The following is a 27,723-nucleotide window of genomic DNA, read 5'->3' on the forward strand; positions in this document are numbered from 1 at the left end:
TGGCATGCTCTATGACCGTAGTTTGTATCGCATAGCCTTCGCTTGCGCACGCGACGTAGCTTTGCGAAATACATAGACACCACTTGTGATTATTTTGATACTTTTATCTGACGCGATAGATGTGTTAAATTTGGTAAAGTGCCATACATTTTAATCAGGTACGCTTTTTAGATAATTTGTTTACTTATTTTGTTAAGTTTTTTGAACAAGTCTGATATTTCTCTTTTTCCTCCAATTAAGTATAAAGCTTGTGATAAAAGTGGACACAACAATAGTCCAACAGCGGGGGGGGATTGAGCTTGCGAACTTTCAGATTTGAATCTGACTTAAATCATGAAGCTATTGATTTTAAATTATTTACTGTATTACCAATAAAATGTACCTAGAACTAAGACGTAGAAACTTTGGTAACTATTAGGACGTATTACCACATGAGTAAAGGTATTACCTAGAACTTTTAACATTGAGTAACATTTTTTAGGTATGTATGTATAAATAAATAGTACCTAGAACAAAATATATAAAATAAATAAATATACCGCCCGAAAATAAAAATACATGTTATATAACACTGACCACGTGCTTACCACAGATTAAATATTTAAAAGCTTAAAAAGCTCGGCTTAAATCGTAAAGGAAGCTCTTTGGTCCACTCAATTTTCCTGGTCATGTACCTACATGGCTTGTGTGACTGTTTTATGGGCTTGATAATATAGAAAAAAGTCTAACCAATTTTTATAGTAACGTTTGTTACTTATATCTATTGAGATTATACTAGATGATGCCCGCAACTTTGCCCGCGCTGATAATGTAGGTTTTAGAAAAATCCACGGGAAATCTTTTCCGGCGTGAAAAGCATAAGCCTATGAGTTAGAATATAAACTATCTTCATTCCAAATTACAACCAAATCGGTCCAGCCATTGTGGCATGAAGTACAAACATTCAAGCATACAACTCTTCACATAGGATTTTATTAACACCTAAAACAATGTAAATTACTTATAAAAGCCTCAATTATGTATTAATAAGTAGACGGAATGACACACTTCATTTAAACCTTCGTGGTTTTTTTTGCTGTGTCTAAATGTTAAACATTCTTTATGTTGATAATTACAAAAAAAAACTTGGAAAGTCAATGTCCAGCAGTGGACGCAAACAGGCTGATGGATTGGATTGGAAATACTGAATTTTATCATTCATACAATAAATAAAACAAAAATTAAAAATAGCTTTAATTTCTTTACAAAGTATTTTTTATATTTATGCTACATTCATAAAAGAACATCTTCGATGTAATTTAAAAAGTTCATACCTACTTAATGTTTTCATATCTTACAAATTGTGTTTTTTCTGTTTGTGTATTAATAAAAAAAAAAAAAAAAATAGGCAAACTAATAAGAGTTTTATGACAATCACTTTAATAATAATGATGGTCATATCAGCTGTGGTTTTTCCTTCTAAAACCACGTAATTCAAATGTCGAAGTCCTTTGATCAAGACAATTAACTAAAGGTACCCACTATTGTCGGAGTCTTTGTAAGGCTATCTAGCAAACAATAGATTCATTTTGAATTCTAGTCAGCTATCAAAGCGGCCTCACAATGGGCATCTGATAAACACAGAACAATGGTTTGTACAGCAAAAATAAATATTTCTGCAAAAACGTTTTTAATTAAGAATATATTAATTTTTAAACTTATAAACATGAATACGGGTGCTTTCTATTAAACTCCATTCCATTTTTGGTAATTTATCAAAAAAACATTGTTTTTATGAAATTAAATCCTAATTTCGCCGCTGTATCTCTGTGGGCTTCCTATAAAATATTTCGGTATTTACTTATTTCTATCCTTTACATCCTTACTTTATGTTGTTATCTTTCCCATCTTTTGTAGATCTTGTTCCAGAATATTTTACGTCCTTTCTCAGAATCTTCCTTCCGGTCTTTTTTGGTGTTTATTTTATCGTTACTGTGTCTTCTTTTCTATTAATTATTATCCTCTCTAAATACCCTGTCCACTGCAGACGTTCACCGTGTCTTATATAAAAAATATAAAATCAAATTGCTCTTTGCTGTATTTTCTGCTACAGCGATTAGAAAACAGTTTTAAGCTAACTTACACTTGATCATAAATTCAATAGACTATCTGTTTAGAAATTGGCTTTGAACAAATGTTAGGAAGTAAGCAATTCAAGTGTTCTCCTAGTCATGGAAAAGAAAAGTCTATCAGCGAGTAGATCACTAATGCATTTACGAGCAAACTCTACAAGATCTGTTAAAAAAAGATCTGTTAAAGGTTTTCATTACGATTCTAAACATTTATTACCTTGTGATATTACGGATAGTTAAACTTACGACAATAACAATGAATAATTAATTTTTTACATAGTAGGTAGTAATTATATCAAAGCTTCCGTGTACTGGGCAAGTAAATAGCAAGCTGCAATAATTATTTCAATCGCTATCTTAAGGCGCAGTTTATACAAAACTAGTAGACTTGCCGCGGCTTCGCACGAGTGGACTCTTCTCTGTGACATACATGGTAAGCTACCTCATGAAATGTCGTCTCCAAATAAAAACCGCATCGAAATTTACCAAGAAGTTTAGAAGTTACAAGCGATTACACAGACAAACGAGATTGCGATGTGCCTTTCTTACTATTAAAAGAAGAAGTACAGGCGCTAGCGATTGATGGTAACATTGACACATAAATTATCTTCTCTTCCTATAATAGACCATTCGTCTCTGTCAGTCGTCAATTCTGTGTAAAGCACGTTTACTCATTCAACCTTCAGTACCAAATTGGCTGTGTCGAAAGCGTAATTTAGGTCAAATTACCCAAAATTGAGATTTAATAATCGTACCTACTCAATGGATAAAAATTGCGCTGATGTTTACTCCCTGAATGATGAGGAAATACATAAAACTTTGTTGTGTACCTACTTAACATGACCGAATCTTAGATTATCTCTGATTTACCCTATTGACTTTGCCATTAGATTAAGTAAGTAATCTGATGCTACCATGGATGTGAGTAATAATGTAACGTAGGAAATAATTATTCTTGTTACACTAATTTTTCGGAAATCGCTGATCTTACCGGTGACGATCTTGCTAACACATGAATCTAGAACACTTTTTGCAAGATCCCATTGGTTATGTTTCAATACTAAGACATAGCGTTCATATTATGAGCATTCTGTTATGGTCCAAGATCGCATTGTCGCCAGACGTTCCTTATTTTCTGAGAAACAAAATGTGTGGGATAAAGTAGTGCTAGTATGTACTTTTAATGTACGTACCTTGTACCTCTGGCCAATTTAAAGATATCAGTTGCTAAAGGCACGCAAAAACTTTTCTTAATGTGTGACAGGAAGTGTCTTGCAGTATTAAGTATTAATTATAAACAATATTCTGTAAAACATTCATGAAAATCAGCAGTTAGACTTTAAGAAAAGTGAGGTAATTTTTAAATAGGGACTTTCAGTAGCTGATACCTATAAATTGGTTCACGGCACAAGCTAGTAGATATGCGTACGTTAATAGTAGGTACAAACTAACGCTATACTCTATCGCACACATTTTGTTTCTCAGAAAATAAAGTCTGCAATAAAGCGAAAAGCCGATCCGATCGAATTTTACTATTCTGTTTTGACTTTTGTTACTGCACGCTAGATTCCGCCGTCCTATAACAAGCTGGATCTCGTCGTATATTATTAGTATGGATATTATTAGTATGGATGTAAGTTGATTTCGTTTTATAGACTGGGTTTATACCCATGACACTACATGTGTCTATAAAATAATGCCTATTTCCTGAATGACGTATAGGCGCGAAACCTTCCGTGACTTCGTAAGAGTAAAAGTAGGACGTGTAGACGATTGTATTCAGATATACCTTTAAAACTAACAGATGATATTCTTGTTCTCCATATTATGTTCTCCTTTACAATCGATTTCAACTACTATTTACTATTGATCCTACCAAAAATCAAACCAGATGGAAACAGTAACAGGAAGGTCATCAAAATTAAATTAAATATCACCTCGCTCAGTTTTGATTATTAAGTGGTGCTAGTGTGGTTTTGTCTTGTTGTGATTAATTATAAGAAACCTTAAGTATGGAATGACGTAAGATGTATAGTGAAAGTTAACTAAGTGACGACACTAGTGACTGGTCCGAGGTAACCATTAACGTTAACTAACACAATATTGCCTTTAAAATACTGTTAAGAAACACAAGGAGATTTTTTGGAATTATGTCAATTTAAATTTTCGTTTCAGTAACAAAGTTAAGGAAAAGACAAGATTTAAATACAGGTCCATAGATAATTGTTTTTATCTTTATTTCTAAATTGGATAAATGTTAGGTCTAGTTCGGGGTATGAGGCGGGGGGACGCCCCGCACACCCGCTTGTCACCCGCGTTATCCCGCACTGGGTAAGCGCGGGGGATGTACGGGTGTGCGGGGCGTCCCCACCCCTATGCAATAAAAATATAATTCATAATAATTATTCATCATTTTTTTACCTATTGTAAATAATATGCAAAGTGGTGATTTACTTTTTTTTATCATTAAAGTTTCACTTCAAATTACGTCATTAAACTTGAATTACAAGTGTTGTTAAGCATCATTAAATCATTCAAATTAGTGTAAGATTTTAACAAGAATACTAACAACACTGTATTAAGGAAAAACAAATTGTTATGCCTCTTAATTCTAGATTTTCAATATATCGCATCGATTGTCGTACCTGTTCAAGCATAAACTTATGGTTCATCATCATCATCATAATCATTATCATCAGTCTGTAGACATCCACTGTTGGACATAGGCCTTCCCTAAAGAGCGCCACCACACCCGGTCCTCAGCCTTCCTCATCCAGCGACTTCGGGCCAGCCTTTTTATCGGTCCATCGTGCTGTAGGGCGTCCCACACTACGCTTGCTTATACGCGGTATCCTGCACTCGAGGACTTTTCGGCTCCAACGGCCATCGCCTCTACGATAGGCATGACCTGCCCACATCTCTGTCTGTCTTGTCCTAGTGTAACTTTTTAAGTGTTTAGTTTTTTAATAAAGGGACACCGGTCCCCTTAGCATGAAAGTCGTGACTATCAGATTGCTCTAATCGCAATAATAAATTGTTTTGATTGGCATGCCCGGGATTGCATGGTGTATTTTTGTCGTGGTGATCTGTGCGTTAATACAATATATATATATATATATCATCAGCCTGTGGTCGTCCACTGTTGGACATAGGCCTTCCCTAATATATATATACTAGCTGATCCCCGCGGCTTCGCTCGCGTGGATTTAGGTTTTAGAGAACCCGTGGGAACTTTTGATTTTCCAGGACAAAAAGTAACATATCCGTAGTTGCCCGTCCCCGTGATGCAAGATATCTCAGTACCGAATTTCGTAAAAGCATTTAAACGCACGATTCTTTAAACTCGTCATCTTAACATCACGGTACTTCACGTTCAAACTGAGGCTTACAGGCGGCGGGTATGGAGTTATGGACTAAGAGCCAACGCGTGCCAGACCTTCGTTATTTTATAAAACAAAGTTTCTCTGCGTATTGTCCTCAACACTGGGAGAAACGTTTGTTTAGATCATGGTGGCTTTGGTTGATAACAGGTAATAAAGGTGTAAAAATCTTACGTCAAAGTATAAAGTCTAATTTATTTTATATATTTTTATTCAGAATAGTAGTAGAAATGACGTCATGCATTGCCAGTATCTTGGCAACCCCCTGCCAGACACCCTTAAATATGGACAGGGCCATTGAACAAACAAAATGGCACCGATTCAGTGGTGCTTTAGCACCAATGCAACCTCAGTGACGTCTGGATTTCAAACGGGTCGTTCAGTAGTATCTAAGAGGTGGCGCTGATTTATTTGGTTCCAAAACCGTGAAAAATTTTGTTCGCTTGGGCATATCTTGTCATTTATATCGATGCCCTTAAAGTTTATAAGTTGAAGGGCGTCTGGCACGTGCTGGCTCTCTCTCTATTAGGAGTGAAGATGTGAACGCTCACTAGTTACCTACCTACGAGAAATAAAATAAAATGTAAGTAATATAGGCAGCTAATATTAATATTCTTAACATTTCTTTTTTTGTTCCAGTCGAGATGAGAAAATCAAATTCGCTCATATTACTGGCGGTTTTAATTTCGCAAACACAATCCGTAAGTAAAACATTTCTGCTTTATTTTTCACAAAAACCTGGTATAAATATTTTGTCCTAGACAAAATATTTACCAGGTTTTTATCACAAAATGTTTACAAATATAAGTATTTTATAAGTATATGTTTTACGTAGGATTTTATGTCGCCGACTGAAATTGTTTGTTTATAATAAGAAAATTTTATAAACATTACTTTAGTATATTATCAATATGAAGAACCTAACCGACCGATAGTAATAGAAATAGAAATAATTTTAGGGTTCCGCACCTCAAAAGAAAAAACGGAACCCTTATAGGATCACTTTGTTGTCTGTCTGTCTGTCTGTCTGTCTGTCGGTCTGTCAAGAAACCTACAGGGTACTTCCCGTTGACCTAGAATCATGAAATTTGGCAGGTAGGTAGATCTTATAGCTGACATTCGGGGAAAAATCTGAAAACCGTGAATTTGTGGTTACATCACACAAAAAAAAATTGTGGTCATGAACTAATAATTAGTATTTTCAATTTTCTAAGTAAGATAACTATATCAAGTGGGGTATCATATGAAAGGTCTTTACCTGTGCATTCTCAAACTGATTTTTATTTATTTTTATGCATCATAGTTTTTTAATTATCGTGCAAAATATTGAAAACATACGACAGTAATACGGAACCCTTGTTGCGCGAGCCTGACTCGCACTTGGCCGGTTTTTTTAAATTCAACTAAGTAATTTTGACGGAATGCCTTCCCTACCGAGAAGAACCAGCAAGAAACTCGGCGGTCGCTGTTTTAAAATAGGTATTCGATTTATTTCAAATATTATTATTTCAAAAGTCAAAAGTCAAATGATTCATTCAAAATAGGTAATTAATAACTCTTTTTGATGGTCAGATGTTGGATTTCTAAGATATAGTGGTGATAATTATTACGCAAACTTAAAACTAAAGCTACGAAGGTTCCAAACGCGCCCAGGTCTGAGAAGAGCCCACAACAAACTCAGCCGGGTATTTTTTTTATCATCACCACTTTACAAAATTATTGAAACTTATTAGATCTATCACAATCCGTTAAGCAACTCATTCCCAAGCTTGCTTATCATTTAAATAATCCTTTACATTGTAATAGGATTTTTCAATTAGTTTACGTTTTATGAAAACTTTGAACTTGTTGAGAGACATCTCCAATATGTCTTCTGGAAGCTTAATATAAAATCTTATAGATTTTCCAATAAATGAATTGCTAACTTCTAACTGAATTGTTAATTTTCAAATATAAGATTATGTAAATTGGTGTGTATTATGCTGGAGCATACTTTTAACAAGTAGATTTTTTGGTTCAGAATTCAGATATCACAAATTTACTCTCTATAGACAGATTAAGGCAGGTTAGATATTATTGCAATAAGGTCCGACGTAGTTTGTGCTGAATTAACGAGCAAAAGTTTTGTCATATTTCTAAAAGTTTAATTGTTTGAGTTCATGCACGTATATAATTTAGAAATTCAACGTACCTATAACTCACAACAAATTTTAATGTAGGTAGAGTTCACAAAATAAATGGCTCTGGCTGACATCAGTTTTTGGATTTGACTCGGGGACTGGACTGGACTTGACAATGCACGGGGCTGCAATGGCTTGTATAGTACGGTATAATAACATTGTAAATTGAAAAATTAAAAAGAGCAACCGCCGAGTTTCTTGCTGGTTCTTCTCGGTGGAACCGGTTCCGAACCAGTGGTCAATTAAAACTACCTGACTATTCATAAGCACTTGTAAAAAGTTTACATGAATAAAAAAACATTCTATTCTATTCTATTCTATTCTTCTAGACTAGTAAAGTGCCCAGTGTCCTGTTACGTCCAGTGTCCTAAAACTAGTAAGTTGTATCAATCACTTACCAAAACATCGAGCGTCTCAAAATATCTAGTCCTTGAGCACGTACTCCAGCATAACCACTTGTCGACTCCTTTTATGTCCGTATAAGTATTATGATACCTATGTAATATCATGGCATGGCGTATAATAATATTATCATGGCTAATTTTGTTTATCTCTAAACTAAACTAAAATGACAGGTCTCAATGTATTGTATTGCTATTCCTTTCTTATTGCTCTGTACGAAATATGATACAACTATATTTAGACCTGTCAATTTAGTTTAGGTTAACTTATATACAACAGAATTCTACATCAGGTAATAATGACGAATTTCAATCCAATACTAGGCTATCTGTTTGTCCACACTAATTAACTCACATTACAAACCCGACACACACAAAACGGGTTTCGGAAATATATCCAACGCAGCTTTAGGAAGTTTATTAAGCTTTAGGAAGCAATCTAGGAAATGTATGAAGGCTGTGAAGGCTTACTGGGAGGGGAAAACTTACTCATAATTTTTATCATACTGTTATATAACACTTCAAGGATAATAAGGCCACCTGTTGTATTCTGTCGTGTGTTTTTATGAATTAAGGTACTATAAAGTATTTTAGCATTTAAACTACCGTGAGTGATTTCCATTCTAAATAATATCTGTCCTATACTATAAAGTAGATATATTTTACTTTACTTTATGACATACAAGCTTTGTTTATCTATGTATTGAATAAAAAGCAAACCGCTAAGTTTCTCGCTGGTACTTCTCGGTAGGAAGAGCATTGGGAACTAGTGCGGTAGATAATTTGGTGATTCAATAGCACTTGTAACAGTTTATTAATTGAATAAAAATATTTATTTTTCTAGAATATAGAAATATTTTAGCGTTTAAACTACCGTGAGTGATTTCCATTATAAATACTATCTGTCCCGGCTTACTCACGTGTGTAGTCGACGTTAGCTCGACTAGTTTCGAACCCATCCGGGGACGGACTCCCTTGAAAAAGGACCCCGGATGGGTTCGAAACTAGTCGGGCTAACGTCGACTACACACGTGAGTAAGCCGGGACAGATAGTATTTATAATATAGAAATACTTTTTTTGGTGGATGAGACTGTACTGGATTCATATTGTAACGCTACGATTAAAACCGGCCTGATTTAATTTATACGCAAATATTCAAATCATGTTTTGTTCGAATATAAATGAAACAAACAAAGGTACACTACGTGTAAAACATAATTTATCGCAATAAATAACTTTATTATTTACGCTTATCACGAGTACCTAGGTGGTGCGGCCTGTATGTTAATTAGAATGCTTTTTTGTAATACACAAAAACTGGACTTATGCCGCTTTTGTTGAAATATTCCACGACGGTTTGGTGGTTTGCACTGTGTCTTATAATATTATGCAAAGTTATGTAGACTTTTCGAGAAAAATTTGTCGATTTATTTGCATTAATCTAAGAATAATAATATTATTCGTATGTAGGTATTATACTCAACAAATTTAGATTTTTGACCACGAAGTTTTTTGAAACATCCTCAAATAAACCAAACGGTTTGCTATTGACTACAAAACAAATAGTTCATTACTAACACTATTTGCTATCCAAATCGTAAATGACGTAAATGATTAATTTGCGAACAAACTAGAATATAATCGTATACACGTATTATAATGTCCTTACTTATTATAGCTATTATAGTATATTATAATCTTTAAACATACGACAGGAACGATATCCATGTGAGGTATAAAATAATTAAATTAACGAATCGTGATTATATTTGATACGTAGGTAGGTACTCCAAGAAAATATACAATTTTGTTAAAAATATTTACATTATTGTTCTAATTTTATAAACATTGAATAACAAGTGGTCACAGTATTGTTTAAAAAAATGTATTCTTATGATACCTACTTGTTCGTTTAGCAGCAGTGATTATAGCAAATCGAGCCAACTTTGAACACATACTTGAAAATGTAATTTACCTACCTAGCCGGAACTTGAACTGTTTACTTGTAAGGCCAATTTAATAAAAATAAAATTATAAGAACATGCTAACTGCCGCGTGTATGTGATAATTTTGCGCACAAGTAAAATAAATAGTGCCCAAAACGAATGAAATCACCCAGAAACGAAATACAGTGTATTTGTGTGGCGGATTCATAAAAATCGTTGTGAAGTTTAGAACGGGTTATTTCTGAAAAAAATTGAAAATGGCGTACGATTTCATGCGGAAATGCCTGGCGTATATAAATACTTATACCTAATTGGAAAATAAAAAACATGCAACAATGTGACATGCTATAATTGAAACATTAATTTTGCGGGCTTAATAAGCAGCATCTATTTTACGCCGAGACAACATCGTGCTGTAGGTACCTACAATGGGAATATTTTACGGTAGGACTCTCTCTCGACGATTCTTAATATTGTAAAAATTTTAAAATGTTGCTTTAGCGTAAACCATCCTTAACTTGGTTAAAGTTTCGCTGCAGAGAATTTAACACCAATAGCGACTGCTCAGTTAAGTCAACTGCACACAATTGCAATTTTGCAGTCGACTTGCAGTTTTAATGCAGTTCGTCGGTCTAGACCTCGGCTTTTCATGTACTGAATCTGATACGAATCCGAGAATTCTCGATCCGAACTAGCCATAGTACGTACTAGGTATTTGTATGAGGGGTTGCGCACTAGATCCGAATTTGGTTTTCCAACGCCGAAGCTTTACTGACCGTACTTAACCACAATTTTGGTTAGGTACTTGTATGATACGAATCTGAGGCGTCATGCGGGCGGTGGTGGTTCAAGAATACGGATGCAACAGCCATCGAAAAGGGTACAGTATAAAGTAAAATCGACATCCAGGATCCGAGTTTTCTAGATTTAAATTTTCTCGGATTCGGATCGGATGCAGTGCATAAAGAGCCTAATAGTCACTCGGGTGCGATGGTTCGATATTGTGTTGGTCGGGCGCAAGTCGGGCGCGGATGACAGCGAATTCCCGAAAGCACTGTTCACCGATGCGCATCAAAATATGTGAAACGAAGCATCACTGCCCACATTTCGGCGAAAATGTGTGAGAATTTCCCAGGTTTAAAATTTACTACCCATTAAAGGGAATGGAAAAATTGGACCGAAAATAAGCAGCGAGATTACTATCCTACATCAATGAGTGAGATGGTAAATCAAAGAATTTATTTCACCTTTAAACATTCATTTCACAGAATATTAAGTGATACTAGATGATGCCCGCAACGTCGTCCGCGTGGATTTAGGTTTTTAAAAATCCCGTGGGGACTCTTTGCTAAATTTCATATATGAATCGGTTAAACGGGGGCCTTTAAGAATCTCATGGGAACTCTTTGATTTTTCGAGATAAAAAGTAGCCTATGTCCGTTTTCGGGATGTACACTAACTCTGTACTTATCAAATTTCATCAAAATAGCTCAAACTGTTGGGCCGTGAAAAACTAGCAAACAGACAGACAGACAGACACACTTGCGGATTTATAATATTAGTATGGATAGTATGGATTATACCTAAACCCATAAAATATCCGGGTATCACCTCAAATTTTTAATCGTGGACAAGCATAATATTTTGTCTATAATTGTACCTATAATAATGGTTGACCATTGCGATATACGAGAATAATTTTTTCACTGTTTTTTATTCATCAATGAATAAAAAACAGAGAAAAAAATTATTCTCGTATATCGCAGTTTAGAAAAAAAATTTAAGTTCCTGTTCTACACCAATAAAAAAATTGCGGTTGTATTTCGACCAAAATCGTTATATGATATTATAGCAATAATTTTCGTTGTGGAATGTGGAAAATATTCTAAAAGTATGTAGGTATATTATGGTGAAAAGTTGCGGAAGGATCTGTTGAGCCACCGCATTATTATCCCAAGAAAACTCCTGCCATTATGTGATTAATGGAAAGGAGTCGTGACGCTCAGCTATGAGGAATATCAGCAATGAGAGTATAAAGAAAAGAATGGTGAAAACTGAAATATTTACGTGGACGTATAGTGCATTCAATATTAACATGTGTGTTTCCACTAGCGACCGTCATTAGCAATAACAATAGGATTACATTAAATATGCCACGTAAACAACAGGGGTAATAAACCAAACACTCATAGAGCCCATTAATTTTTAAAGGAGCCGATTCCACCTTATATATTTTGTTGCGAACCAACCAGTGTTGATACTTTTGAATTCACCCGCCACGACTTAATCCTATTGCTATTGGTAATAGCGGTCTCAAGTGGAAACACGCCAGTTAATATTGAATGCACTATAGCATATACATACGTTAGCTGAGTTACAAAATGAGCTAGGAAAACTGTTTCTTTAGGATTAACCAAAAGGATTTCTTGTGTTTGATTGCCTGATCGCGTGTCTAGTTGGCGTTAGTCCGACGATAGAGACAACTGGAACATTGCTGTATTTTAATTTCGAATAATCAAAGAAGATACCGCATTTCGTTATAACATTAGAAACCAAGGAATTTTATTTTGCCATATAATTTTTAATTTGATGTACCTATTTGTATTGGAATAGTTAGAAGAAAGAAACACTATGTATCTAAGTAATATTACAGTAGTAAAGTAGATTGGAACAAAATTAACCCAAAATTTATTAATTTATGTTTTCTATAATTCACAATAATTCACAGTGCAAATAAGTATCTCGATCAAAGTCAAAGATAAATTTAATAAAAAAATAATCACAGATAAATAAAAAAGGAGGTGATCTACGAATAACAAGATAAGAAGGAAATGACTTATAGGTATATGGCTACGCGCAAATGGGCTACCAGAACGCAGCCACCCTCAGCTCAAAATGAAAAAGGTACCCTTATAGGATCACTTCGTTGTCTGTTTGTCTGTCTATCTATCTGTCTGTCCGTCTGTCTGTCGTGTCTGCCAAGAAAACCTATTGGGTACTTCCCGTTTACCTAGAATCATACAATTTGACAGGTAGGTAGGTCTTATAGTACAAGTAAAGGAATAAATTCGAAAACGTGGATTTGTGGTTACATCACACAAAAACAAGTAAATTGTGGTCATGAACTAATAATTAGTATTTTCAATATTTGAAGTAAGATAACTATATCAAGTGGGGTATCATAATATGAAAGGGCTTCACCTGTGCATTCTAAAACAGATTTATTTATTTTTATGCATCATAGTTTTTGAATTAACGTGCAAAATGTCAAAAAAATACCCGAGTACGGGACCATCGGTATGCGAGTCTGACTCGCACTTGGCCAGTTTTTAATGAAATGCCTACAAATTAGATTGTCACAAAGATAGGCGTGATAAAAAGTCTAAGCCATCATTGTTGCAGAGTTTATCTAATGTCCTAGAATCCGTTACTAATAGGTATGATACACCTGCAGATGGCTCAATAGGTAAATGGAGAGCGCAAAAAGGATTGGAATCCCCATGTTACAAAACAAAGAGGCTTTTACGGAAGCTTTTAACATTATAGTTTAATGTGTTTTCTCATTTCTGCAATATTTTTATAGTACAATCGTATTTAAATATTTTATTTTTCATTCCATCATTCTCTGGATAGTATATTTTTATATTTATATGGAAGACTAGACTACTTATGCTCGCGACTTCGCCCGTGTGGACTACACAAGTTTCGAACTCCTATTTTACCCCCTTAGAGGTTGATTTTTAAAAATCCTTTTTAGCGGATGTCTACGTCATTATAGCTATCAGCCCGATCCGTTCAGTAGTTTGAGCTGTGCGTTGATAGATCAATTAGTCAGTCAGCTTTTCCTTTTATATATATGTATAAATAAGGAAGAATATTTTAATAATTATATTTAAAACACATGGAATTCCTAATTAGGTACCATCTCATCATGTTAGGTATCTACTTATCAGATGCCATGTAGGTTTCATGTTTAACATGCGATGCCATTACAAAGACTTACTAATGAATAAATAGTAATAATTGTGGCTGTAATATAGGGCCGTTCCTATATAAAATATTTCCATAGTAGTTAGCTGTACAATTGTTGTGGCAAGATGTAATTACAAGGTGTAATTGTTTGTAACTTAGGTCATGGAAACATGATCACAGTACCTAATGTCACTCTCTGCATCATATTCCTCATTGCTAAGGGTCGTGACCCCTTCTAGTAAATACATATAGGTAACATACCTAAAGACTGAAGGAGTCTCCTGGGAATTATTATGATGGTTATAGATATTGTTCCGCATGCTACTCGATTTAGATAATGACTTTGGCTTTAGTTTTAATTATTATAATAATAAGAGAATACTATGTTAGTGATAACTAGCGATCGTCCGCGGCTTCGCTCGGCGAAAATATAAATCCTCTTTACTTCCGTGGCAACTTTAAACAATCTAACTTAGTGTTCCTCTGTACAAACTTTCTGCTTTTTAGCTCCAAGGATTTGGGTTGGGTGTTAAGGAGCCAATCAGTGAGTGAGTCAGGACATTTCTTTTACCAATTTTACCAATACTAGATGATGTCCGCGTAGATTTGGTTTTAATAAATCCCGTGGGAGCTCTTTGATTTTCCGGAACAAAAGTAGCCTTTGTCATGACTCAGGTTATAAGTCATCTCCATTCCAAATTTCAGCCAAATAAATTCAGTCATTGTGGTGTAAAAAAGTAACAAATTTTCAAACTTTCACAGTAATTATGTTAGTACTTAAGAAGTAAGATAACCGTAACCAACAGACTCAAATGCACGTAGCAAAAGTTAATTGAATTATTAATTATTTATTGTAATTATTAATACATTTAATTGCATAAATATAACCATTTATTCATAGCGAATAGTGGAATTTTTCGCTAAACACTTATTGTGCGTTAGGAAACCACGAAGATTTTTTGCTCGTTGCGAAGTTGCAATTCCAGTCTTAGATGCAGTGTCTATAACTGTTTTGTTATTAGTGTTTGGGTGGTGTCGTGGAATAAAATACGGTGACGCAAGCGTGTGACTCGGACCATGAAGACACAATTATATGTTTTCACATCTACTTATTGCCAAAGAATATACTTACGAGTAATGACAGTTTGTTAAAGGCTTAACAGACAATGTCTCAACTTAGTGGCGCAAACTTTAAATTTTTTTTTGTTTCTAACTGTGCATTTACGTATTTGTCATCGCGGCCCGCCTCTAAGATTGATATCTATTATTGCGACACAGTTCAGAAGGGATTAAATAAAACTTCATGGATCTATTTCCAGGTTTTATATTTCTCTGTCTTTCCTTCCTGATCTCGTTATTTATACATTCAATTAAAAAATGGTGGTTGTACAATCAATTATTATTATCATCTAAACAATATGTTTTAATTATTATTCTTCTACTTTTAAATCATTAAGTCACAACCGGTCTAATTAACCGTCATGATTAGAATGCGTCTACGTCGCTGGTACAGGTCAGAGTATGGAGACTACATTAAATAATAACATTAACAAAAGAACAAATGCGCAATGTAATAGGTAAGCTAGCAGCTCGGCCATCCTGTTCAAAGCGTGTCCTCTCGCGAGTAAATAAAAGCAAATAATATAAAAAAACTATCCTTGAATTATACTTTCTATACTAACATAACTTATTTTAGTTACCGAATAATTCTTATTTGGTAACTAAAATAATTATTTATTAATTATTAATTTATAAATAATTATAAATTAATAATTAATAATTAACATACATATTATTCTATACTATACAGAACAAAGTCAAAGATATAACGTCAAGAACCGTGATTCTAAAATATTGGCAATTTATACATACATATTAATACGACTCGTAAAATGATAAAATGAAATGAAATAAATTTATTAATTTCATTTAGGACAACTTGTGCCATTTATGATATATCACGACTCTATCACTGGTTCAGAAAACAGATTCTACCTACTAAGAAGAGCCGACAAGAAACAGTTTCTCTTTTTTAAAAAGAAAATAATAATACTCACATAAGCAAAATAACGAGAGGCCGCTCATCAACTAGGTGGTCAGACCAGCTAAAGGAGTCCAGCAGGTGTGGATTTTATCACATTGCGAAAATGGCCACCGATGGAAACAGATAATCCATTCGAGGGCAGGTTGCCAGGACCACGATCTTCAGCAATAAAGGAACGACCGGAGAGAGAGAGAGAGAAGCAAAATAACTATGTATTACACATACTTACACTAGCTTATAGTATTTTTTGAGCTGTTAAAATGTAAAGCCGACCGTTTTCATGTAATCTTGTTAAACGACGAGTCGACTAAAGCCGCTATCTAAATAAATCAATGTTTAAATTTTTTGCGTGTGTGCCTAATATTTTAATTCGACAATTACGTATGTGAGAAAGCAGTTTTATGTCATTTCTGTCGCGCTATTTACAGTTATGGTCATGACCAGGCGACCGCTCGTAGCATTACTCAGCGAAAACACGAATCTCTTTATTCCCTATCCCATGAGAATTTCGAAAATTCCGGCCTTAACCTGGTGTACATTATAAAGGAAACGTTTGTACAAAATTTCAACTTTCTAGGTTCAAAAGTTTTGGCTGGGCGTTGGTGACTCAATCAGTAATGATTTTATTGCAAAAAGCAAGCACTAAGTGCTCCATAATATTTCTAACTCGAATAACAAGTATTTGTACTCTTACATCAATCGACTTATACAAACATGAGGCAAAAGCTAGGTACAAATTTTATTTAATTGAAAACACGTTTTGGCTTCGTAATCTCGCAATTATATTCATATTTCTAGTTGTAATTTCAAAGATGATTTTGCGAATATTTTACAAACAAGTTCAAAGTAAATAGATACAGAATTTTCTAGACCCTAGTAAAGAGCTAATTAAGAGGTTCTGCTACATCGAAAAAAGTGCAAAACTCGTCCACCGAGGGATTTGTACTCACGTTAGAAAGAGTTTTAGTTAGGTATTTGGTTAAATTAATCTACCCACCTCAAAAACCAGTCTCATTTGTTTGAGACCGCATAACTAAATTTGTATGTAAGGTACCTATTGCTTATTTCTAAAATACGTCTGTGCCTGCTGATGTTATTGAGAACCAAACAGAAGTTGAGCCTATTGGTTCAGGACTCTGTTGATAGCGCTGTAACTGTATTCTGAGGTTTGAGTTACAAAAACTCGATACATTACACCAAAATGTTAAGTCAATCTCCAGCTTTATGCAAAGTACCTACAAGATGTACTACCTAACCGTAATATTTTGACAGTAGGTATTGAATAAATTATATCATTCGTGTAGGTGTTGCCAGAGTGAACTGGTATTGCTGTATCGCACTATTGATGTTGTAAATTGCACAACGCGGGGTCATACAACGAAATTAGTTCTGATGTACAAACTACAAACATAACCGGCTATAGGATATCCTATTGCAAACTGTGATTGTGGTGTAATTTATGATCGTATGGCAATACAACTAAGTACCTACCTCTCGTATAACTTGTGAAATAGGGGTAGGTATATTATAGTCCGTACAAAATGACTTCTAACGCGCCATTTTAACTCTATGGGTCAACTGTCATGTCAAAAGTACGGTTCACCTTAAAATAAGAACTAAAATCGTACTTTTGACATAAAATTTGACACAAAGTTAAAATGGTGCGTGAGAAGTCATTTTTTACGCATTATATTTTCACAATAAATTATTGGCTTCCTAAGGTCAAGTTGCATGACATGCGGTTAAAGTTGCGTTACGATTACCGTTAAACTATGACCGTCAATAAAAAAATGGGTTGTACCTACAAGTCAAGGTTTCTTGGACCAAAATATTTTGGAGGTATGAATACTGACACATTGTGCAACGCATTTTGTTTTTAATTGACGGTCAAAGTTTAACGATAAGTACCTACCTAACCGTTCTCACATTTTTCATAATATACTTGGTTGCAATTTAGTTGAGTCACGTAATTTAATCATTGGCTGCTAGTGTCGAAAATAAGATGGAATGAAAATTTATGCAGGCCTATTCTACATATATCTTATGCGACAAGGAATACTTAAGTACCGCGCCAGTACATATTGGTCAAAGTCAATTTTCAGTTAGATTATTTACAGAACGGTATGCGGTATTTACGGGGTTGTAACGAGATCTGAGTGAAGCCACACGATGCGTTGCGTTGCATGTGCGGCGCCTTAGAGGTGCCCCTGCGTCATCCTACATAGAAATCGCTGGACCATGTCACACGATGCGTTACAACATCGTGCGGCGTTGCACCGCACACGCACACCAATTTTTTTTGGTGATGTAACCACAAATTCACGGTTTTCGGATTTATTCCTTTACTTGTGCTATAAGACCTATCTATTTACCAAATTTCATGATTCTAGTGATTCTAGCTCAACGGGAAGTACCCTATAGGTTTTCTTGACAGATACGATGGACAGACGGGCAGACAGACAAACAACAATGTGATCCTATAAGGGTTCCTTTTTCCTTTTGAGGCACGGAATCCTAAAACAGACAACCTATTACAAATTTATAATAGTAGCTATTAGATATTTATAATTATACTACACTACATTACATACATTTTGCGAAGTGTAGCAACCTCCGCTAGCCCAGAGGCAACATGCTAGACTTGGCATATGTGGGTCAGCTCATGCGATGCGTTATAACGAGCGTTTCATTCGTCAAAGACAGACGTTGTCACTCCCAAATCACCCGCGGCTGTGTACTGTGCTCGACAAAGACTTATTCTTTCGTAATAATATATCGCTACTATTCTACATTAAGTTTGTATAACTGCTGTGGCTAATTCTATTATATCTACATGATGAAGATAACCTATGTACCTAGGGCCACCTTCGGTTGCCGCACCAACCCGTGCTTTCGCGATTTCTTTCGTCAAACGTGGCCTGGAAGAGATCGCTTTAGCGATAGGCCGCGCCTTTGCATGCTACAGCTATTAGATTAAGATCCTTGTATGTTGTTTTTTAGGGTTCCGTAGTAAACAAGGAACCCTTATAGGGTTTTAAGGGTAGCTCCCCTACATGTAAAGTGGGGATGATTTTTTTTTCTCGTCTACCCCTTAGTGTGGGGTATCGTTGAATAGGTCTTTTAAAAATACTGTGGGTGTGGGAACATCATTTTTCAATTTCTAGATCCGTTTGTAAAATATGATGTTTTAAAGTGCTAATTTTTATTAGAGTCAAGTGATCATGATTCAGGATCAAACCGAGAGTCCCCTCACTCTAGTTTACTCTGATAATGCTGTCTGCAAAACAGGAAAAACTACTTAGATATAGACTTGTCAATTTAGTTTAGATTATAATAATAGAATTAGCCACAATTAGCCACACAATAATTGAGTACAGATTTCCAAAGACTAGATTCGTGATCACATTAAGTTAAATTAGAACATCTCAATCTAAGTAGAATGGTACGTAATTACGTAAATTATTGATTTAAAATTTTTAAAAAAATTTCATGTAGGTAGGCTAATTTTAAGATACGTAAACCGTACCGTAACTCCAAAAGTAATTTGTGGGAATGGGTATAACATTTTATAACAAAATTCCGCAATCTATTTTGGACTTGCCTTTACACAAGTTTACAAACATCTTTTAAAAGTAGGTATGCTCCTTAAAAGCATATTACGCAATCGAAGATTATGTAAATGATAAAAGAGCGTGCAGGATTTAACCTGCAGCTCATTCCAGCGGGGCTACAATTACTTTTGAATAAAAGTATAGCATAATAGAATTGTATATCAAACATTTGAAAAGAGCAACCGCTGAGTTTCTTGCTATAACCACCTATAACCACTCTGTGCGAAGACGGGGCGAGTCAGCTAGTATTTTAAAAATAAAGGTGTATAATGACTTGGGTAAAACGAACGATTAATTTATTCATTGCTGTGTTCCTCGGAAAATCCCAACATTAAATTATAATTAGGATCTTACATGTTTCTTAACGACTATCATATAAAAAATTAGATATAAGTATAATTATAACCAAGTACAAAGTGCGCTTTTTTGTTTTCATAAAATCCATATAATCTTTTTACATAATTACCTTAATTTAAGATTTCTACTGATATTAAATTTATTACTTTGCTCGACCGAATTTTTATTATTATTATTACATTGTGACATTTTTAAAGCATTCAGTATTTACATTCATTATATCCACTAAACCTTATTTTCGATACCTTGAGTAAAAATAAATATTTTTTTACAGGCACCGCAGTTTCTTACATTCAAAGATGGGAAAATAGGAGTCAATTTTGGAGGTTACCATGCTGGCGTTGGAATAGGCGGTCTATTGGGTAAGAACCATTACCATTATTCATTATCAACTGATGAATGTCTACTGCTGGACATACGAGTAGGTCTCTTGTAGAGACTTGTACACGCTGCGGTCTTACGCTGCTTGAATCCAGCGGCTCCCTGCGACTCGTTTGATGTCGTCTGTGACCCTAGGGCCTAGTACGCAGTACGCATGCTACCATAATCATCACTGCGTAGTACTATAAACTGCGTTGAGCTCGTGTGTGTTCGAGTTAATTCAGACGCTACTGTATATCCGTGCGAATTAACATGGCACCTGGCTCGAATGAACGACGTTAAAAGTACTGAGTGCTAATAAAAAATATATATATTTTATTTAATTATTATTTGGATGGATGGATGTTTGTTACTCAATCACACTACAAAACTGCTAAACGGATCGAGAGCGGGGCACCGCGCAGGGAAGCGGGAGGAGGGTTGTTTTCGAGCCAGGTGCCATGTTAATGCGCACGCGGGTAGTACGAATTTTCATACGGTTTTCAACAATACAAAGAAAGGATAATCTAAGAAGCAAGGTTATCTAGCAAAAGCTATATTTACTAACATTTTGCAAAAACGGTAAAGCCGCGGGACTGACAATCTACCGATAGGTAGTGTTAATGGGGGGTACCTACTAATTAGAAATTAAATTTCGCCAAAAATTTTACGACTCAATTCTTCAATCCTGATGTAGCCGGGGATTATGACGATATACCTATCGGGTTTTATGTATTGACGTGTTGGGTAAAATAAAACTGGTTTAACTAAAAAAATGTTAATTTACATACTTATTATTCTACGTATTCTTTTGATATACATAAACTCATTAATCTGGAACAATCTATTTAATGAATATAAAACGCGTCTGCACCTAAGTGATGCATAATTGCATAACTTATGTAATGTACCTATTATGACTAACGAAGCTGCAATGCTATTAAGTTTCTGCATTCATAACCACGACCGAACCATGGACCGACGATATAAAGAGGCTGGCGGGAAGTGGCTGGATGAGGAAGGCTGAGGACCGGGTGTGGTGGCGCTCTTTAGGGAAGGCCTATGTCCAACAGTGGACGTCCACAGGCTGATGATGATGATGATGATGATGATGATGATTCATAACCACGATCTGAATAAACCTCGGTTTTAATAAAATATTGATATGTAAAACTTGGTTACCTATCACTTGGTTACCTATATAGATACTGATAATATTATATACCAAAATATTAACATTGCTTATATTTGAACAGGCGGAAACACAGGAGCAGGGGGCTTGTTTGCTGAAGCTGGAACTCCTCATGGCCAATCAGCAGTCGCTGGTCTAGGAGGTTCTGTCGCAGGTCAACATGGAAGTTCAGCAGGTATAAATTTCCTTTAAAGTCTGATCTGATAATAATCTCACATCAAAATCATCTCCCACCTCTATAATGTTTAAGCCAGTCATAAATAAATTTAAAAATTACCTTTATAGGTGGATTATTTGCTGGAGCAACTGCAGGGAATGGTATTAATGCACAGGCAGGTCTTGCTGGAGGAGTAAACGGTGAAAGCTCAGCTGCTGGAACAGGATTTGCCTCGGCTCAAGCAGGAAACAATTACGCGGCCTCTGGAATGGTAGGTGACAGATATGGAATGAGAATAAGATGGAAGGAGGAAAAGCAAAAGAAAAAGGAATTAAGGGCAAAGGAGAAGGCAGAGCGTGCTCAACAAAAGTTACTATATTAAATAATGTTTATTCTAGCCATGGCTGAGATTCTCTTAGTGTTACAAGTAGTTAGTTACTAATGTAGTACTTTTTTGCTCACAAATAAATATTATAAGATACCTAAACAACTACTATTAATTTTTCTGTACATTATATCAACAGAATTTAACCCCTGATAATAAAATCCACTGACCAAGGTAAAGGAAATTTTAAATATATGCAACTTGCATGCATATATATATATTTTGTGTGGCAGAAAATCTATATAATAATAATTATCACGCAAAGCATGTTAATATTTAGAGTGCATTATTATAGTACTATATGCTTTGAGTTTTTTGCACTTATGCATATTTTACACTTTTCTGGGGCTTGTGTTGAGGATACCTAATAGCGTTTGAATAAGGCGATATAAAACTGTTATAAAATCTGTTCTTTACTAATTTTCAGGGTGGAGAAGCTTCCATAGAGGGTTCTTCAGGATATTCTTTCACTAAAGAAGTAAAACCAACACATAAAAAAGTATATACTGAGATAAATGTTGACTCAGCTAATGAAGTGCAACCAGCTGTTGAAGTAGAAAAAACAGTAATACACGAAAGCGTACACCCAGTCGTCGTAAAAGAAGTGAGTAAAATATGGAGGCCCAGCATCGAAGTACAAGGACAATTTAATTTTCAAGTTCTTTTTAATCATTTATTTAACACAGCGTTTGCAGCAAATTATTATCGACGACCATGGCATATCCCTCAACATACTTATATGTATCCTCAGGTTTGTTATGAAGTCTTATTGATATAGCACCAATGGCTTTGAGGCAGCCAGCAGTTTGCAACAAACAATAAGTAAATAACTCGCTTTTAGGCATCGATAAACTCAAGATAGATTGATCGATGTACAGAAATATTTAAATGATTTGATCACAAACTACCAAATACGTAGCAAACATAAATACCATGACTGATGATATTTCAAACATTTACTTCAAAGTGAAATATTCAAAATGTACCACCACGTGCTAACATTCTGTGTACTATTGTTTATACTCATATTACAAGCCATATAAAATATTTTTATTTTCGTATAACTATTTAACTATAATTACAGGTACATGTTGCGCCTCAAACCGAAGTAGTGGAAAAGGAAATCATCCATACGCACTACAAGCCAAGAAAACACCATTTCCGTAAAACAGCTTTTCTAGGTGGTTATGTAGGAGGACAAGGTGATATTGTTGGACCTCCACAAATCCAAAAAAGGATTGACGTTGATGTAGATTCATCAGCATCTGCAAATGCTGGCGTAGGCGTAGCAGCAGGAGGAAGTGTTAATGGGGGAGTTGGGACAACTTATACTAAAGAAGTGACTGTTCAGAAAAATCCATCATTCTTCGCAGACATATTTAATGTGAGTTTAGATATTTTTTAAATTTATAGACTAGCGCTTGGCTGCAATTATTACATTGGGACAGTTCGTGAACATATTTGGATGTTTATTACTCATTTGAGCATAAACGGTGGGATTGCTGAGCAGACAGATTATGACGTGGTAATCCACGTCATGAAATTTTCTACTGGATAAAATAGTCTGCTGGATTTTATGAACCCATGCGGGCGAAGCGAATGTTAGTGTTTTAAATGTTGTTTTAAAATGTTTGTAAGTTCTCCAAATTCATATTTTTGTTACAGATTCCAATTTCTACTTTAAAGGCAGTGAGTGACTTCCTTGGGAATACAGCTGCAAACACACACGTTTCTGTAGACAAATCTGCTCATGTACAAGCAGGTGGTTATTACTATTAAAATTTTACAAGTACAAATTTGTAATGTAAAACTAATTTATTTTTAAGTTATTTTAAGAAATATGTTCAAGAACCCTTATTAAAAGTCGTCGCTTTGGTGTCAGCTCATTCGTGTTGTTTTAACGAAAGATGACGTCATAGTAAACCCATAGACGTCCACAGTATGGACACAGATCCATTGCAGGGAGTTCTATATACGCCGCGATGCGCCGCCTATAAAGTCCTTTTCATGAAAGAAGTCCCCCAGACGCAGCGCTATAATCGCGTGACATAATGGCATTGTAAACAATCTTTAAAATGCACTAAGCTAGTTAAAAACTCACAAAAATCTACCACAACAAACGAACTTGATAACATCGACGAACGACAACATAGTTCCAAAAATCACCGCGGGACTTCTTTCACGAAAAAGACTTTACCAAGCGAGTTGCTGTAATTCGATTGATATCGTCTATCCATCTAATGGAGAGTCTGCCAAATCATAATATCACACCTTTAAAAAACATTGGTTTCTAAATATGGACTTGCGCTTGACTGCAATCACATCAAACGGTAGGTGATGCAGCCTTAGTGGAGTGTGCCTACCTAGAAGGTGCCTATTTACTCTTCTTTTGAAGATACTAATGTTATAGGTAGGTAATAGGGAAAAATGGAGGCTGGATGGGCAAACCATATTTTAGCAATGTTTAAATAAAAGAGACCCCCTACTAAGACTACCCCCTTTTTAATTATTTTTCACAAAACTTATCAACCCATATATGTTTTATTTAATTTGTTACAATGTTCCCGCAATAGTATGCAGCGATCTATTAGCGAGGATATTGTACCTTTTTCTGTATTTTTAATTTTAAATTTTTTCCTTATACTTTATTATAATAATCATTACTTCTATTATCATTATATTTTCCTTTTAAATCTTAACAACAATATTCCAAATAATTGGTTAAACTAATGTCTATCTGTCCATCACCTAAGCGTTCACGTGGCGTTCGTTCATGGGGCATTAGCTAGGTTTTATATATATATTTGCTAATTTTCATTTTCATTGTCTTATCTATCTTAGTTCTTACACTCATAAAAATAATGTAGTAAAAAATTAGGGCCCTAAAGATATTCATTTTTTAAACCATTACCTATTAAAACTTATCATCAAAATATGTATCTAATTCTAATATAATGTGTAATGTTTTACAGAATCTGACTCCATATCACCAAAACATGAATCATCATTATCATCATCACCTTCATCATCGTCTTCATCAGCGCATATATCGGTTGAAACACCGAGCGCTTCACAATTCATTGGTGACATTTTTGCAGTAAGTTCTTCATTTATATGGCTAAGCTGCTAGTATTAAACTGTTTCAGTTTTGTAAAAGATTATAAGTTATGCTTAAATATGACTAATATATCCCTTTCTTTGTAACTAATTGTACAGTTTAGCTAAAAGTAGGTAGACAATGGTGCAACAGGTTGGGTATAATCATGGTTTAAGGTCAAAACCTTTTTCAAATGAAAATCTCGGCCCTCACCTTACCGTTTAGTTATGGAGTCTTTCTATTTCTTACTAATTCATTTTTTTATAACACTGATTTTAGCTTTACTTTGTGTTTGTTTTTTTATTTACTAATAGGTACCTACAGTAGGCGAGAGGTCAAGATGGCAATCGGGGTGGGACGCCTCGCACACCCACACAACCGCTGCGCTGACCCGGTACGGGATAGCGCGGGTGGCGAGCGGGTATGCGGGGCGTCCTCTCGCCTCATACCCCGATTGCTATCTCAACCTGTCGCTTACTATAGGTATTTAACTAATATCTATAAAGTTTTAAGAGTTTCAAATAATTTTGTGTCACGATAATAGGTATTCTTTTATTTTGGCTTTAATTCTGTTATTTATGATATTTCTGGTCGATAGTTTGTTTAGTAGTTAGATGATTTTAACTTATAACAAGAGTGTTGTGGATTATTAATTATTTTAATATTATTATATTCTCAAGAGCCCAAATAAGGATTTCACGTAAGTAAACTTGAATATTAGAACTTTTTCGTACTTTTTAAAAATCATAAATCGGTCTTACGACACCGAGTCGAGTACTTTTGTAAACAGAATATTATTGTAAAATTATGTTTATTTCGTTTTAGATCCCAATTAACACGTTGAGCGCTGTCAATAAGTTTCTCGAAAATAATGTTTCAGCAAGAAAAAATGCACAGGTAATGTTATCTTAAGAAGTCTGTTTTCCAATACCTCTTCAAAAAAGTGTAGTAATTTTTTAAATCATCATAAATAATGTGTTCTGCAGCATAATATATGTATGCCCTCTCAGTAAGAAGAAGTTATGTTTAAAATAAATTGATTGGCCTCTTATGTAAAATAATAACCACGGGAACCGATGCGGACGGCTTATTTAGACGAGTGTATTGGTATATAATTGTGCTCTCTACACAAAAGGAGTTTTGGAGAGTTCCTAAAATCATCATCATCTGTGTCCATGGTTTATAATACATTTGTCTTAAAGTGCTGTCCGATATCTAAATATATAAAAGGAAAAGGTGACTGACTTACTGACTGATCTATCAACGCACAGCTCAAACTACTGGACGGATTGGGCTGAAATTTGGCATACAGATAGCTATTATGACGTAGGCAACCGCTAAGAAAGGATTTTTGAAAATTCAACCCCTAAGGGGGTCAAATAGGGGTTTGAAATTTGTGTAGTTCACGCGAACGAAGTCGTGAGCATAAGCTAGTAGTAGATAAAGCTTATCACCAAAGTTGGTCGCATATCCATTCACTCCCTTGGGTCAACGTTGATCCATCAGCGCAATATAAAAGGAGAAAATCACTGAAAACTAACGTACAGCTGAAACTATTGGATCTAGAAAGTTGAAATTTGGCATGACGGTTTTGTTTAACTTACATTAGATTGATTACAACATGGGGTTATTCAAGGGGCGGACCACCAAAATCCCAAAACGCCGGCAACGCCGCTCATGAACATTTGCAGTACCAGAGGAATCGTCCTCTGGTACTGCAAATGTTCATGAGCGGCAGTAATCACTTAACATCAGGTGACCCTCCTGCTCGTTTGCTCGATATTTTGATAAAAAAAACGTTCTCCAATAAGATAGATTTTTATTATATTGCATTACAAGTTAACCCTTGACTGCGATCTCACCTGATGGTAAGTGATGATGCAGTCTAAGGTGGAAACGGACTTACTTGGAAGGGATATTATGACAGTTTTTTATTAAAACCCATATACATATACCCCTTATCGGTTTCTATACGGCATCGTACCGGTACGCTAAATCGCTCGGTGGCACGGCTTAGCCAGTATGGTTGTAACTAGCCACGGCCGTAGCCTCCAGAATAGTTTAATTTTAAACGTGTGTTTATTTTTATTCAGGTATCTGAAGATGGAACTGTCGAGAACTCAAGGGTCAGATGGGGTCCAGGCAGAAGGCGAGCTCACAAGCACGTAATGGTGGTGAAGGAAGAAACGCCTGTAGAATCTGTAACAGAACAATAAGATATTTAAACTTAAGTTCGTAGTTTTATACCTCTTATGTACCTGGGTTTGTACTTTGTACAGTTGAATATATATTTGATATAAATAATGTTGTTTTATTTCGTATAAAGTTAATTACTTCCGGAGTTAGAATAAGATCCAATTAGATGATACCATTTGAATATTTCCGGCACCAAATCATGTAAAAGACCTTCAGGCATCGAAAGCTATAGATATGTTTATTCTTTTGTTAAAGGAAATTGCTTTACATTAATAATTATAATCCATATTATTATAAATGCGAAAGTATGTCTGTCTGTCTGTTCGTCCGTTC

General features: G+C 35.1%; 1 protein-coding gene across 1 annotated transcript; it reads left to right on the forward strand.

The window, feature by feature from the left end:
- On the forward strand, positions 1–27,498 carry LOC117986462 (uncharacterized). Its single transcript, XM_034973295.2, has 11 exons — positions 1–158; positions 6,131–6,192; positions 20,278–20,365; positions 21,620–21,730; positions 21,841–21,983; positions 22,525–22,701; positions 23,182–23,481; positions 23,763–23,859; positions 25,070–25,194; positions 26,020–26,091; positions 27,288–27,498. Exons 2-11 carry the CDS (start codon positions 6,136–6,138, stop codon positions 27,408–27,410), a joined length of 1,293 nt encoding a protein of 430 aa, XP_034829186.1. The 5' UTR covers positions 1–158; positions 6,131–6,135; the 3' UTR covers positions 27,411–27,498.
- Positions 27,499–27,723: the final 225 nt, after the last annotated feature.

The sequence above is a fragment of the Maniola hyperantus genome, chromosome 11, assembly GCF_902806685.2.
Source record: "Maniola hyperantus chromosome 11, iAphHyp1.2, whole genome shotgun sequence".
Taxonomy (NCBI): Eukaryota; Metazoa; Arthropoda; class Insecta; order Lepidoptera; family Nymphalidae; genus Maniola; species Maniola hyperantus.